Source organism: Aptenodytes patagonicus, chromosome 11 (genome assembly GCF_965638725.1).
Source record: "Aptenodytes patagonicus chromosome 11, bAptPat1.pri.cur, whole genome shotgun sequence".
NCBI lineage: Eukaryota > Metazoa > Chordata > Aves > Sphenisciformes > Spheniscidae > Aptenodytes > Aptenodytes patagonicus.
Window position 1 is genome coordinate 3058656 of NC_134959.1, and position 14798 is coordinate 3073453.

Sequence of the window (14798 nt, forward strand, 5' to 3'; positions counted from 1 at the left end):
TCTGAACTGCAGGGAACCCCACCGCAGGACCCGACTGGAGGCATCCCGGTTCTATTCACTACTTCAGAACGGGATTTTAGCCTTATCCCGTCCCTCGCTAAGACCAAGAGGAAAACTTGTGCTTATTTAAATAGAAGCAGAGGTAGACCAAGAGGTTTCGACACTCCCACCCCTCATGTTTTAAAATAAGGGCACTAAGGAAAAAGCAGGAACTTGGAGAGAGGCCGATCATTTGGTGGACATTTGGATCTTCCTTGTAAAAACATTTTTGGGTAGGAAGAGAAGGAAATCTAGAGAAACCATTGCAGGATGAGGCTACGTGTAACTACAGTCTGACTAACAACCACGAGGAGTAGGGCAAGAAGGCTTACGAAGAACTGTACTAGTCTGATATAAAGCTTCACTCTCCAGCAGACTTACTCTTAGAAACAAACATTAATTAGAAAGACAGACGGAAGCTGAACTAGACTGTATCTTGGCTCCTTGATTCGATGTACTCGGATCGCTTGCCTTCAGCTTGGAGGGATACATTTTAGACCTACTTAAGCGGACACCGGGTGAACCAGTTGAAAACGAGATCTGTCCATAAAACCCCAAAAGGCTGCATAAAATTAATAAGGTATTTCACCCTCCTCTTCTTTTGTAGGCTCAAACTGGTTTAGAACCGTCATTCAAACTCATCAGTGCGCTTCCAGTCCCTTTTACAAACCGTTACATGAATATTTGTTTTTGCCTTGGGTTTAACATTTTCAAGCAGTAACTGTGGCTGCATGCCCACGGAGAGCAGGAATCACTGCAGGATTTGGGAACACTGCTTTAACGCTTCCTCTGCGGCCGTGTCACGCTAAGCCACTGCAAAACAGGTGACACACGAGCACGGCACATCGTCCTCAGCGGTTTGCATTTTACCGTGCCGACGGAATGACATTTCCAAACCAGGCCAAAAGAAACCGTTAACGTTACATTTTATGTATTTGACCTTAAAATTTCTCATCTGAGGACAAGACTGATTTTTTTGAAAGGTATTTCCATAAATCATTGAAAAGTAATCTCTCTAAAGATTAGAAAAGCTTAGTCAAAACTTTGTAATACGAACAGTAGGGACAAGCGGCAGCAGTTCTGGTTTCGAAGGAACAGCGACGTTCACTACAAGTGGGAAGGCGTCCACGAGGACAGCTGTAACCGACAGTTCGCAGTTCTTCCAAGGAACCTCACAAAAAAAGATGCAACGGCTTACGGACACATCACTCTCTGCAATGTGACACGCCACTCCTTTTTAATCAGTCGGGTTTCCACACAAGGTACTGAATATTATTCTATTTACATTCAAAAATAGCTTTTTTTCCTCTCTTCAGTACATAGCGGGAATGCCCGTAAATTAGTCAGTAGAAACCCCTCTAACACAGGTGGAGGACAGCTTTGTTGATCTCTGGGTTCGTCCAGTCGTTCCGGATATCATCCAGGTGATTATCAAAATCTACAAGCGTCTCGTAGGACTTGCTGTCCAAGAGAGATGCAGCGATTCTCTGGGCTTCGGTCCAATCTTCACAAAAGTCACTAGGACGTAAAATAACCAGGAGTTAAAAGTAATCACAAAGAAAATCTCCACCGCTTCCTCTGCTCCGGAAATTAAGCCACACTCTCTGCAACGTGGTCAGGGTGATCGTACCGCTGCCTGGCTGCAGAAGCCGGCTGTTCCCTCTCACTACAGCAAAAAACAGCTTTAAAAGCACTGTCAGCTACACCCGCCGCCCTTACAGTGTCACTCACCACAATCAAACTTTTGCCCTTAACCAGGCAACCCGTTTTTCCTTACTACCCAAACACAAATAAACTCTGAAGTTTACTCACACGTGCGGGTCCTTGCACCTCCACTTGTTCTCATGAAGCTCGTACACATGAATGGCAGGCTCTATGCACTCCATTGTAAACTTGGTGTTATCAACCTGTTGTGCAACAGAAAAACACCACCTCAGTCTCCTCCTCAAGATCCCAAGTAAAGAGATGAAATTAAAAAAAACAAAAACCAAAAAAAGGTCAGTTTTTACAAACAGGGCACCTTACACCAACTCGTCCACCGTTCTACCTTCAAATGAGCCAAGTCTTACAGGTTTAAACTGCCGACATCCTTTGTCACTGCGGCAAGGGGGCAAAGCGTCGTTTGCTTTATGTAAGACGAGAGTTTAAGTCACGGACGGGGGTCTGAAGTCACGAACACACTGCCTTCGCTCAAGCCTCGCAAGCAGAGAAGGCCTCCGCTTCCTTTGAGATGGCAGAGCGCCAACCGCAGTCTCTCTGCCGGCTTACTAAGAACTTCGCTGGCTACAGGTCATTGCACCTCTTCCCCAGAGCATTTGGAGGGAAAGAGAAAATTAGTTACCCTCACTATTAAAGGGTCTAGAGAACGGCATTTAAATGGCTGGTCCAACACCACGGTCATAACATTAGCAATACAGAAAGGAGGCGGGGGGGGGGGAAATGAAGTAATTTACCATTATGAGCGCTGTATCGTTAAAGCCCTCTGCAATTCTGGAGGCCACCTTTTCCGCAACCTGGTTTGGACTGCAGCAGAAGGTAAAAGTAACTGTGTTATTTGAACCATGACATTTCAGGAAATAGGCTTAAAGAGATGTGAAAATTACACCGCGTGCTTACAAACAGGAACAAGATATCAAGCTGATGCTACACTTGATTGAAGTCAGAAGGCCAAGAAAACCCCAGCTCCTCTCTTCAGCACGTGATCTGGATCTTAGCTATGCTTAGGCAATGGGTTTTTGAACGGCAAAACGCTCGCTGCAGGCTTTATGTGGAATCAACGTTTTGCGGCCTCCTACCCCCTTCCACCAGACCAAAGACTGCAGCCACCTTTGCCCTGGCAGGCATTTAAAAAAGCAGCCGAGTTTGCCCCCCGGCCTACATTTGAACCCACCCACTGCCCAGCTTCTCTACCAAAATCAGATAACCTTTTAAAGGAAAACCTTTCTCGTGTTTCAAAGATGACAATCTCTACCTGGCACCAGTTATCTTCAGAAATGAAATCGGGGTTTAAAAAAAAACCCCCAAGCCTGTGATACTCTTTCAAACCTCAAACAGAACAGACAAACTGTATCTTCTCCTTAAAAACGTCTCCAGCAGATTTATTTCCCATGTGAGGAAAGGACAAATACTGCCCTTACCCCTGTTAGATACCTGAGCAGTCACAAGTATTACTTAAAAAACATACTTGAGACCGAAGGATATTCATTAACAAAATAACTGGGACATAGCATAATACTTTAAACAAGCTGCTCATATTTATTTTAAATGCAAGTATGATGTACTCTCATTGGTCCTGAAACTGGATTTGTCTAATAGATATGGGGAAAATATTTGATACGCATATCTAAAACTGCATTGTGGCTCCACAGGAAGGCCCCCTTATTGCTTATTGAGTAATACGAGTTAGCCAGCAGGGAAAAAAAATGACTAATCCTGGGGAAAACAAGTGAAAAAAAAAAAGCTATCTCTGCTTGACTGACATCATCTTCCATTTCAAGAACGTCCCTTTACCACGTAAGAAAATGCTTCAATAAAACTCGGAGACAATTAAGTAGTTTAGTAGGAATTAGGTCACTTCTGAAAGACTTTCCAAAAGACACTCGGAGTCATTCGAGTTCACAAGATGTGTACTGCACAAGCGAACGCGCCTGCAAATTTTGGCTATTTCCCTGACAACTGTAGTTAAACTGGTTGGCAGTCGTTCAAATACCGGCCTTTTATAGTACCCACTAAAGAGGGGTGACTCTGGAAGGACTGGGGTTTCTGCACCTGAACGAAGGCCATAGCCACCAGCACCGCGAAGACAATGTGAAACCAGATGACAGTTGTCAAAGTTAATCAACGCGCACGATTTACGTCGCTGATTTTTGTTGGCAGGGTACAAAGTACAACATAAAAGAGCAAACAGAAGGAAATATGGCACCAACACACCTGGCATCTTTCACGCGTTCATTTGCCTGGTAATATCCAGCTATCACGTAGCTATTCTCTTTGCACCAAGAGTCAATCTGAAAAAGAAATTGGAACAATTAAGCCCAGGGAAAGAAAAAGAAAAAAAACCCCACAGAACTAAGGAAATCTCGTGTCTGTCCTGCAAATAAAACGGCAGTTGAAGCATTACAATATCTTTAAAGAAGCAATTGGCAAATATATTCACATTTATATGTATTTATGTGCCCACTCACACATGGGGTTTGGCTGATTTAACTAGAACAGAGAAACCAAATTGAACGTTTGGAGAATGGTGGAAGACGTTAACCAAACGGAGCAAAAGAGCAAAGTTATCTCAGTCGAAGCCCGGCCTAAATTCAAATGACAGGACTTGTAAAGAGCTTCAGCAACGCTGCCTGGGAGAGGAGTCTAGCTCTTACCTATTGCCATTTGTGGCTATTTTCTGTTCGCGTTCATCTGAGAGAGATGATGACGTTAGAAAACGTCCACCGCGCGGCTGCGTGACCATACTGTCATTTCAAAAACAGCCTGTTGATTTTATTGCCAATGTAACATTTCTAGGCTAAAGCGGAAGCATTTTTTACCTTAATTAGCAAATAAAGCTTGATGTGAAAGGTAAATGCGAGGCAGAAGAAGTTTGTCCCGTTCACCATTTTTTCAACCCGCTCCGTTACAAAAAGGCTTTTGCGATAAAATTGTTTTTCTTTGAGAGTTCACCTGCGAGGGTAACTAACCACTGTTACCAAACAACGCCGGTGGATTCTCCGCTCTTTAAAATCTTTCAATCAAAACCGAACACTTTTCTAAAAATACTCTCCAGCTCAGCCACGAGACAAAGGCTTGATGACAGAACTAGTGGCATCGATTCTCTCGTCTCTGCTATAGACACGGTCAGACCAGGCGGCTCCTCCTCCTTTAACACCTGCCTGTAAATACTTAAACATATGCAGTTATTTGCATACAATTTACACAACTTTTGAGTTACACAAGTACAAAAGTTTAGGTAGCTTGGGTTATTTGTAAGTGCAGTTTCAGCATGCGCACACTGCTGTTCCTTCTGCTTTACGCTGGATCTGAATTCCTCCCCCGAGTCGGTCTTGCTTTGAAAATATATATATATACACACGACTTTTCTCCTTATAACTGAGGATATGGAGTCAGCATAATACAGAGCCCTGAGAGACAGAAGTGGAGAAAGCAGCTAGAATTTTCCTTTGCAGCCCCTAGAGAGCATGCATCAAAAAACCCTCAACAGCTATATTAAAATGGAGTCCAAAAATATACCTGATGCTGACCTGTCGCATCCTGTAAGTCAAATCAATCTCATTTTTAGCAATAATTATAGTATTAGACTGCATAAACAAACAAAAAAAAAAAGCCATGTGAATAATCCCTCCTCTACAAGGGATGACATGGATTTAGGTGATTCTTCAACAACAACAAAAAAAAAGAAGCTGCGCGGCCCTGCTATAGCTGAGGGCCAACTGCTGTTTCAATTACAAACCCATTTTGAGGGCTTAGGACTAGGGTTTTAATTGTTAGTGGCTTGAAAGCTTGGCATTAAAGCCTAGAAGTCCAGACACTAAAATTAATAATAATTTTAAAGCGTCCATCAATTGAAAGATTAAAACCCTTAGTTCTATGTCAATTTTTGTCGTCTACCGAAAATGGTCTTTAAAAAAATAATAATAATAAAAAAGAGTGTGATTTTTAAGTTCTCCGTTCCCTAAGTGGTAATTAAAAACTGCTTCCGTAAAAAAAAAAAAAGGGAAAAAAATATATATATCTGTTTGGAATTAAAGCTGTTTCCACCTGCGATTTCCAAACGCTCTCTAACCTCCGCACTGTCCCCACAGGGAGCCTCCGCATCAGTTAGTCCCTGGTATTTCTTAGTCGTGTCCAGCCCTGACGAGGGCAAGCCAACGGGGGACAGATGGTGCCTTGCTTCCGCACGGCGCGTGTCGCCCCCGAAAAATCAAGAGCGCGGCCTTCCCCCCCCGAGCTGCTTCCACAAGAGGAGCTGCGGCCACCGAAGGCGGGTGGCGGTCGGGGGCGGGGGGTGTTTAGAAGAGGCCTGGGGGGAGCGAGGCTGTAACCCGCCGCCAGCTGACCGCTCCTCCGGGCGGTGGGGAGCCAGCCACGCGAACGGAGGGGGAAGTGCTGCTCGTGTTTTTGAGAAGATGCGGTTGCAAAACCACATCAATTAGCCGAGAAATTCAAAGGCGCACACACACAACCCCCCCCCACCCCCCCAATGCGAAACTTAATTTGCTTTTTCTTTAACGACTCCGTTTTTGAAAGGGATTTCAAACCAACAAGCCAAAGTGCAAATTAAATGCACGCGCTTCTGCTCTCTCCGCCGGAGCTACAAACCTTCAAGCGCTGCTGCGTGTTTAATAAAAATCTAATTTTGGGGATTCTTTGTGCCTAGGCTGCTGCCGAAGCACCGCTCGCGATTTTTAGAAGTTACCACATGGACAAGCCCGTCTGAAAGCGTACCCTCTGTTTTCAGACTAAATCTGGAGGCTATTGCTCCCATTTGATGTTCTGGGATAACTCAGGTCAGAGACGAGGAGGCGAAACTCTGCGGGGCTGGTTCTAGAAAACCCTCACGCCTGTGACCAGGCCACAGGCTTGACCAAGAATCAGCAGTAATTGAACTGGAAGGTCCCGTCAAAACCTGCCAAAGCTTCAAAACCCTTTAGAGACAGAGGCGCTTCGCTACAAAGATCGAGTTCCAGCCACGTAATCTTGCCGATTTATTCGGTAACCGTGCGTTATATTCTACAGAACAGGCGAGAGCGCCCTCCTTTTAAACGTTACAACAAGAAAATCCGATTTTCATAGCTGCTGCGCCAGTATTTATTGACACCTTTGCCTCTGTTTAAACAACAAAAAAACCCCCACCACCGAGAGCAACAGGCCTTGGCCTCTTGTCAAACGCTGTGTTTTAAAGCTGCCAAGTATCACAGGAGTCATCAAATGTGACTGCAAACCACAACGCGTCTCGGCAAGTCCTAATTAATGTGGGAAACGCCAGGGGTTTCCGATCTTCAAACTTTCTGTATCAAAACCCAAGAGCAAATACGTAAGACATTGCCATTTCTTTGGTTCCATAATGATTTCCTTACTGTAGATGTGGTAAGATGTTTCAGATGTTGCAAGAAACGGGATTTCTTTCCTAATAGCGTGATCCTGTAGCAAGATCTACACCAGAAAACTACTCCCAAGTTCGTGAAAATTCACTGCCACCGACCCTGTAGAAAGACATCTGATCCTGATTTAGAGACAAACCCTACACATACTTTAAATACAGTACACACGTTATTCTATACTTCACTAGCAACTTCCACTTACTCATTCCCAGAGGAAAAACAAGTTACCATCGTTCGAAAAGGTGAAGTCAAGCCCTGCCTGCGTTAAAGCAATTATAAACGGTATTATTACTTTTTCCCCAAGCAGTAACACAAGGAAAACCGTAAGCAGAAAATGCTTACACTAGCAGCACGCGTTTCTGTGTTACTCCTACGCTGTTACACCGGTGTAAATACACTTAAGACTGACAAGTTTTGCGTGCTCCGCAGCAATATGGCAAACCGAAAGGGCCCGGGCTCAGGCTCAGCCCCCGTTCCTACGCCGCCGGCTGCATTTAATCATACCCCGGCTTCAGAGAGATCTCAGCGTTCCCACGGCGTCACCTCAACGGGAGAAAACTGGAATTTATTTACAAATAAATTTTTTTTTTTTTTTTTTTTTGGATGAAGCAACCTATTAAAGCGAGGGAAACACTTAGGGCAAGAAGTCTACAAGAATCAGAAACGAGTTGTTTTTTACGGGTGTCCAAAAGGGACGGATTTTCTCCTGTTAATCGTGACGAGCCTTTAAATGGACGGAAAAGTCCAGAGCTCAAATCACACCCAGATCTCACTTCAGTGGCGGCTACGTCTACTGTGAAGGTGCCAAAGCGCTTCTTTGCCTCCAGCTTTGCACCAGCCCACCCCGACCCCCTGTTACAATAAAAATCCAAGCACGTTTCGCTCCCTCCGCCTTCGGGTTTTGACGAAGGGACCCTCCCCAAGCGCCAGGCAGAAAGGAGCCGCGGCCCAATGCAGGATGGCTCCCGCTTTTCACGACCGGGGGCTTGAGACTGGAAAGCGCTGGCCCCGACGCCGTTCTCATCCTGCCTACGTGACAACGGGTTGGGACACAGGGGTTATCCCACGATGACTTACTGCTCTTCCACAGCGGCGGGCGAGGTACGGGATATCGTGACGGGGAGTGCTGGGCTGCCCCCGGCCACCCCACGGTTCGCTAACCGACAGCGAGCTCGCAAAACAGCAAGTGAGATTTCAAACCCAAGCCAGACCTGCGGGATGAAGAGACTTCATTCCCCCCCCCCCCCCATTTAGGCTACTGGTTTCCATAAACGGGGAAAGTACACCAAAATGAATTAAGAAATACATACCTACACGCCTCTATACGCTCTTACTTAGAGACAAGCATGCCCTTTTCCAATTAGCTGGCACTGCTCTGAAGTGCCTTAAAGGTAAGCTGGGAAAAGCTCCTTCTGCTGGAGAATAGGGACGTTCCCTCTGGGAGTTATTCGGGGATAACGACACCAACATAAATAGCAGCTTCTCTGCACTCAAAAAGAGATTAGACAGAACTACGGGGCTCTGTAGTTTGCTGCTGCTGCTTCCCCAGCGGAAAGCTGTACAGCGGACGGGCCTCGGGGGTTTTTCCACGCTAGAAACACCCTGCTCGCCCCACAGACTTGGCTGCCGCTAGCGCAGGGCAGGCAGAGCCCCCCCAGCGCCCCACGTCCCCTCAGCACCAGCCCTTCCTCGCCCCCCCGAGCTCAGCCAGGACCTGGACACGACACCCCCCCCCCCCCGCCAGCCCATCGTTCCCAGGCCTAGGGAAAGGCCTCGGGCCTTACCAGGGTGAGGGCCACCTCCAGCATGGGCGCCAGGGCCAGGGTGCCGTGGAACAGCGGGATGCAGTCGACGAAGAGCGAGGGGGGCCCGGCCTGATCGCGGCGCGGGACGGCCGACGGCCGCTCGGCCACCAGCAGCCCGTTCACGGCGCAGTGCGGGTACTTAGCGCCGTGCAGCACCATCTTGCAGTAGGCCTGCGTGGTCAGCTTCATCCTGCCGCGGCAGACAGCCCCCCCCCCCCGCCGCCGCCCCCGCCGCCGCGCCCCGGCCCCGCCGCCTCTCCTCAGAGCCGCCCGCCGCCAAGTGTCGCCAAACGCCGCCAAGCGCCGCCGGCGCCGTCGTAAAAAAAGCGAGCCGCGGTCCTCCCGCATCCCGTCAGCCCCGCGGGGGGGGGGGGGGCCGCTCCTTTGCGGCTTCTCGCTCGCCCGCGCGTCCCGGCGTGCACCGCGCTTCCGCCCGGCGGCTCCTTCCGGTCGCAGCCCGGCGTAGAGGACGGTCGCCAGGTCGTCGGGCCGCGGCGGGCGGCGAGGGCCGGGAGCGGGGCGCGGGGGCCGCCCGCTCCCCGCCGCTGGCAGGGCGGGTCCTCCCCGCCGCATCCACCCGTCCCGGGGGGCGGCGGCGGCGGCGGCGGCGGCGGGCGGCCGGGGCAGCTCGGGTTGGGGGGGGGGGTGTGTGGTGTGTGTGGGGGGGGAGCGCTGCGGCCTCCCCCGCCCCTTGAAGAGGCCTCAGCGCTGCCCCGTGTCGGTGCGGCGTCATGTCGCCGGTGTCACGTCGCGTCGGGCGGGTGTGAGGCGTCGCCACCGTGGGGGGGGGGGGGGCGCCTCCCTGCGCCGTGAGCCCCACGCCAAGGTCAGGCCTGGGCCGCGGGCTCCGTGCTCGCCTCGCGGGGGGGGTGTGGGTGTGGGTGTGTGGGGGGGGGGTGTCGGGGTGTCGTGGGGGTGTCGTGGGGTTTTCAGCTGAGAGCAGGGGCCTGTGAGAAAGCCGTGTCCTGGAGCTCGGGGCGAGCCCTTGCGCGGGCGCACGGGTCTGCGGGAGAAGGCGTTAGCTGGGCGCCTGCCCTGCCCTCGGCCGTGTCGGCGTCGGTCGCTGCTGGAGCCGTTCCCGCAGCGGCTGCGAGGGGTGTTTAGGCTCGGCTCGCTTGGGGCTCCTGGCTTGCGCCCCGGTAACGATTTGTTACCGAGTGAAAGCATCCCGGAGGGCGGGCTCGGGCGAGGGAACGCCTCCGAGTTCAGATACGGGAGGCTGTGGGGGGGGGAAAAAAGGGGGGAGAGGAAGGCTCATCCGAGTAGGTCTAGTGGGGGGGAATGTCCCCGAAAAGCCCGGAGCGGTTCGGTGTGATGTGCCGCCCTTCGGGGAAGGGGCAGGAAACCTCTAGGCCAGATTTTCTCTTTTATAGGCAAAGAGAAGATGGTGTTATTTCACCTTTGTACGTTCGATGTCTTCGCCTGACACCGACCTACCTGCTGTTGTTTTGTCCCGGCAGGATGTTGGCTTCGAGGGCGTTCAGCCTCGTGGGGAAGAGAGCCATTTCCACCTCCATCTGCGTGAGGGCGCACGGACATGGTAGGTGGCAAGGACGGTAAAACAAAGCTGCCGCTGGGGTTTGGGTAAGGAAGGAGCTGGGATAGAGGGGGGGGGGGGGGGGGGGCGCGGGTTGGCGAGGCTGGTGCCTGGCCTTGGTGGCGGGAGAGCCGTCTGGGCAGCCTGCGCCGGCAGATGGCATCGCGGAGGCGCGGGCAGGGCTGACCGCCGCTGCGGGGGGCGGCGGGAGCCGAGGGCCGGGCAGAGGCTAGGAGGGGAGAAGCGCGGAGGGCTTCTGGGTGTTTGGCAGGGGAGGCGGTCGGCGTGTCAGCTGGAAACGGGCGGCTGAGGCGTTAATAAAGTAACGCTGGATATTACCTTTTACGTAGATCCCCCTTCTGCTTTATTCTTGCGCTCGTAAAGTAGCGCCCACTTTAAGTACTCTCTCTTTTCCCTCTTCCTCCCTGATGAAGGCTTCATCTGGAGGTCTTTTCCCTCCTGGATTCCTTAACCGTCATCACCTTTTCGACTGAGCTGCTGGGGTTTTTTTTGTATTGTAACCCGTAAGAGATCTTTGCGCAGGAGTCGGAAGCTTGAATGGGCGTCTCCTCTGTTCCCAGGTGCAGCTGGCGTCGTCAAAGCAGAGGATTTCAGCCTCCCAGCCTACGTCGACCGTCGTGACGTTCCCCTGCCTGAAGTGGCCTTTGTAAGGGATCTCTCGGCTCAGCAGAAGGCGCTGAAGGAGAAGGAAAAGGCGTCTTGGACTGCTCTGTCCGTCGATGAGAAAGTTGAACGTAGGTAGTGGGGGCTTTAAGTGACCTTACGGCTAGATACGATGCGATCTGACCCGTCGCACGTTCGTTATTGACAACTGTTCCTAGAAAGGCAGCCGCAGGCGGTGCCTGTGGAGGCAGCCGTTAGACCCTGCTCCTCCCGACGGCTCTGCGAGCGGAGCCGTGAGCCGTGGAGGAGCTTTGTTAACGCCGGTGCAGCTCCTTGTGCGTATATGCAAGTGGAGATCAGTGGTTTGTGTTCCTGGGACTCTTGGTGCTGTCTCAAAAAGTGAGGAGGGCCTGCCGTGGTGTCTGTTACGTACCTGAGGTCAAGTTCAGCGGTTTCTTCCTCTTCCAGAAAACAAACGATGATTATATTTGTTTCTTGGTTCCCATCTGCTTTCAACGAGCCAGGGAAAAAAAAATAAATCTCTTCATTACAACAATACGCGCTCGTTAGTCCAGCCGAGTAAAATGAACCCTGTGTTATTTGAACGTTAATGACCGCTGACCCTAGCCTTAACCAAATTTCAGCTAATTAAAGTGCCGCGCGGGTGTTTTGACTTGCAAATAAAACTGCATCATCTTTTCTAACTGCCGTCGCGCTACGCAAGTGAGAACCTGATCTGCGAACGGTGCCGTGTCCGCCCGTGTCGAAGCGAGACGGTTTAAAACTCTTCCGGGAACTGCCGAAACGCTCACAAGCGCTCTCCAAATCTAACGCTGTTTTGAACTTCAAAGTCTCGTGGGCCTCAGTGGCAAAGCTGAGAGAAGCCTTTTGAGACACGGGCGTTCCCGTTGAAACGGTTCGTGCTAGGAAGCTCCGCGGTCAGTAACGGTGCTGGGAGCTGAAGGGAAGGCAGGAGAGCTCCGTTTCTCCTTCTGTCAGGCCTATAATGCAACTTCCGCGCAAGTTTGCGATAATCTGTACAGCGGAGGCTGACGCTGACCTGGGGGGGGGGGGGGGTGAAACGCAGCTCGTTTACTTTGGCACAGGTGCCTTGGTCTTGGCGCGGGAGAGGCCCGTTGATTCAAAAGCGCTTTGAACATCCTTTCCCTTCACCTCCCTCCGGAGGGCGGCGGGTTGCCTGCAAGTCGCGGGAAAAGCAGAAGAAAGGCTCTGATGCTTTTAACTTTCTTTTTTCGGCGCATCGTATCAAATTTTTCAGTGTATCGTATCAAATTTTTCAGTGTATCGTATCAAATTTAACGAGAGCTACGCGGAAATGAACAGAGGCTCAAACGAATGGAAGACCGTCCTCGGTGGAGTGCTGTTCTTTCTTGGCATAACTGGTCTCATCCTCATTTGGCAGAAACATTACAGTAAGTAAATGCCGTACAGCGTTAACCCTTCAGCGAAGAGCAAGATCTGCTGATACCTGATGGGAAATTAAAGAGAGTTCTCCGTGAGCTGCTCCGGGGGGTCAGAACGGTGTGTGGGACAGCCGTGCCGGTGACCTGGCGGTTGCTGCTTGTTAGTCTCGGAAAACTCGGTTCTGGGGTTGCAGCTTGGTGGCGACCGGCGGGTACGTAGCGTAAATGGTCAGGAAGCTGACTTGGGGGAAGGCGAAGGTGGTGGAGAGAGCTTTGGCGGGAGGAGGGGAAAGAGCGGTGACACGCTGAGGATCCCGGAGCTTCCCCTCCCTGTGAAAAACCTGCTGTCGCAAAAGCTTATTGCCGCCTTGGTGGTAAACATTTGGGTTTCTGCCGCGTTTGGCTTCCTTCCCAGCTAACGATCCTACCCCGAGGGAGCCCTCCAGCTGCCGTGAGGCAGAGCGCGCGGTTAAATGAGCGGCTCTCCGTCTTGAGGCTTCATCTGCTCGCGGTGAAAGTAGGAGAAGGCTGTTGGCTTGGCTCAAGCCTTTGCTGACGAACGGAACGGCTGGAGAATCGGTGCGGGAACCTGCTCCGAGCTCGAACGCTTCGGAAATGGGATGTGGGGAACGTAGGTTTGAACAGAACAGGCGACGGCGTGCGAGTGATCGGCACCGATGGCTTCGGTGGGGCTGGGGTGGGGGGGGAAGCTTTTCGTTAGTGAAACTTGTACCCCGGTTCCCAACGTGCCCGTTTTGTATCGCGACGTAACTCCGCCCGCTTTTGAATTGCAGTGTACGGCCCTGTTCCGCACACCTTCTCTGACGAGTGGCTGTCGATGCAGACGAAGAGGATGTTGGACATGCGGATTAATCCCGTGGAGGGCATCTCTTCCCAGTGGGATTTTGAGAAGAACGAGTGGAAGAAATGAAGCAACTCAGTGGAACCCGCTCTGCTTGAACATGAAATGATTCCATCACCTGCGTGTGACCTCGTTGCTTATGTACTGGAACAACCTCTCCACCTACATAGATGCTAATAAACGTCTGGTTAACTTGAAAGTTTCCTTTTATTGGTCTTCAAACGCGTTTGTGGTGATGGTAACCTGTAGCGCAGGTTGCGGGGCAAAGCTTTCCCGGATAGTCTCGTCGTGGTTGGCGTCTTGACAGCGTTAATCAGTTAGAGGGAACGTTGCTGGGGCCCGCTGCGCGGAGGTCTCGGCTACACGTGAGGTAAGCGGATCCCAGCTCCTGCGGAGGCTCGGCGTCCCGTAACCGCTCCAAAAATGGCGTGTCGGCGCTCCGAAGGGCAGCCGCGCGAGTCGAACCGTGTGGCGGGGATCAGCGCTGCTCCCTCTGTCTGTCCTTGCGAAGGGAACGCGTTCTCAACAGCGCGGGCGGGCTGCAGGCCTCGCTCCCGTATCCCGTGCGGACTGAGCGTGAGCCGGCAGTGTGCCCAGGCGGCCAAGAAGGCCAAGGGCATCCTGGCCTGTATCAGCAATAGTGTGGCCAGCAGGAGTAGGGAAGTGATCGTGCCCCTGTACTCGGCACTGGTGAGGCCGCACCTCGAATACTGTGTTCAGTTTTGGGCCCCTCACTACAAGAAGGACATTGAGGTGCTGGAGCGTGTCCAGAGAAGGGCAACGAGGCTGGTGAGGGGTCTGGAGAACAAGTCTGATGAGGAGCGGCTGAGGGAACTGGGGTTGTTTAGCCTGGAGAAAAGGAGGCTGAGGGGAGACCTCATCGCTCTCTACAACTCCCTGAAAGGAGGTTGTAGCGAGGGGGGTGTGGGTCTCTTCTCCCAAGTAACAAGCGATAGGACGAGAGGAAACGGCCTCAAGTTGTGCCAGGGGAGGTTTAGATTGGACGTGAGGAAAAATGTCTTTACTGAAAGAGTGGTGAAACATTGGAACAGGCTGCCCAGGGAAGGGGTTGAGTCCCCATCCCTGGAGGTATTTAAAAGATGTGTAGATGAGGCACTTAGGGACGTGGTTTAGTGGGTGGTGGTGTTGGGTCGACGGTTGGACTCAATGATCTTAGAGGTCTTTTCCAACCTTAATGATTCTATGATTCTATGACTCAAGCGAGGAAGAGAGAGAATTAGTAGATCTAGTTCAGCCAGGAATAGGTTTAGATGGAACCCCAAAGCGTGTTTCATGCCTTGCCTCTTGCGTGCAGTGACTGTTCAGAGGGGATCGCTGCAGCTGGAGGAGGGAAAGAAACGCTGCATTTAGTGGGAACATCTTAGAGCTTTTCTTAAATGC

At 51.4% G+C, this 14798-nt stretch overlaps 2 protein-coding genes across 2 annotated transcripts; one reads left to right on the forward strand and one right to left on the reverse strand.

The window, feature by feature from the left end:
* Positions 1–948: 948 nt before the first annotated feature.
* Positions 949–9168, reverse strand: EMC8 (ER membrane protein complex subunit 8). Its single transcript, XM_076348992.1, has 5 exons — positions 8930–9168; positions 3970–4046; positions 2493–2562; positions 1852–1946; positions 949–1557 (listed from the first exon to the last, which is right to left on the reverse strand). The coding sequence occupies exons 1-5, from the start codon at positions 9137–9139 to the stop codon at positions 1398–1400; spliced, it is 612 nt and encodes a 203-aa protein (XP_076205107.1). The 5' UTR covers positions 9140–9168; the 3' UTR covers positions 949–1397.
* A 159-nt stretch (positions 9169–9327) lies between these two features.
* On the forward strand, positions 9328–13596 carry COX4I1 (cytochrome c oxidase subunit 4I1). The gene is made up of 5 exons (XM_076348993.1): positions 9328–9430; positions 10411–10490; positions 11069–11242; positions 12413–12544; positions 13330–13596. Exons 2-5 carry the CDS (start codon positions 10412–10414, stop codon positions 13464–13466), a joined length of 522 nt encoding a protein of 173 aa, XP_076205108.1. The 5' UTR covers positions 9328–9430; position 10411; the 3' UTR covers positions 13467–13596.
* The last annotated feature ends 1202 nt before the right edge of the window (positions 13597–14798 follow it).

Bases quoted from the DNA above. Each gene is read 5' to 3' on its own strand.
- EMC8 (XM_076348992.1), bottom strand. From the start codon at position 9,139: ATGAAGCTGACCACGCAGGCCTACTGCAAGATGGTGCTGCACGGCGCT. The intron at 4,047-8,929 runs GTAAGGCCCGAG...TTTCTTTTTCAG, and splicing joins TGGAGGTGGCCCTCACCCTG to ATTGACTCTTGGTGCAAAGA. The intron at 1,558-1,851 runs GTGAGTAAACTT...TTTACGTCCTAG, and splicing joins AGGTGCAAGGACCCGCACGT to TGACTTTTGTGAAGATTGGA.
- COX4I1 (XM_076348993.1), top strand. From the start codon at position 10,412: ATGTTGGCTTCGAGGGCGTTCAGCCTCGTGGGGAAGAGAGCCATTTCC. The intron at 10,491-11,068 runs GTAGGTGGCAAG...CTCTGTTCCCAG, and splicing joins CGTGAGGGCGCACGGACATG to GTGCAGCTGGCGTCGTCAAA. The intron at 12,545-13,329 runs GTAAGTAAATGC...TTTGAATTGCAG, and splicing joins CATTTGGCAGAAACATTACA to TGTACGGCCCTGTTCCGCAC.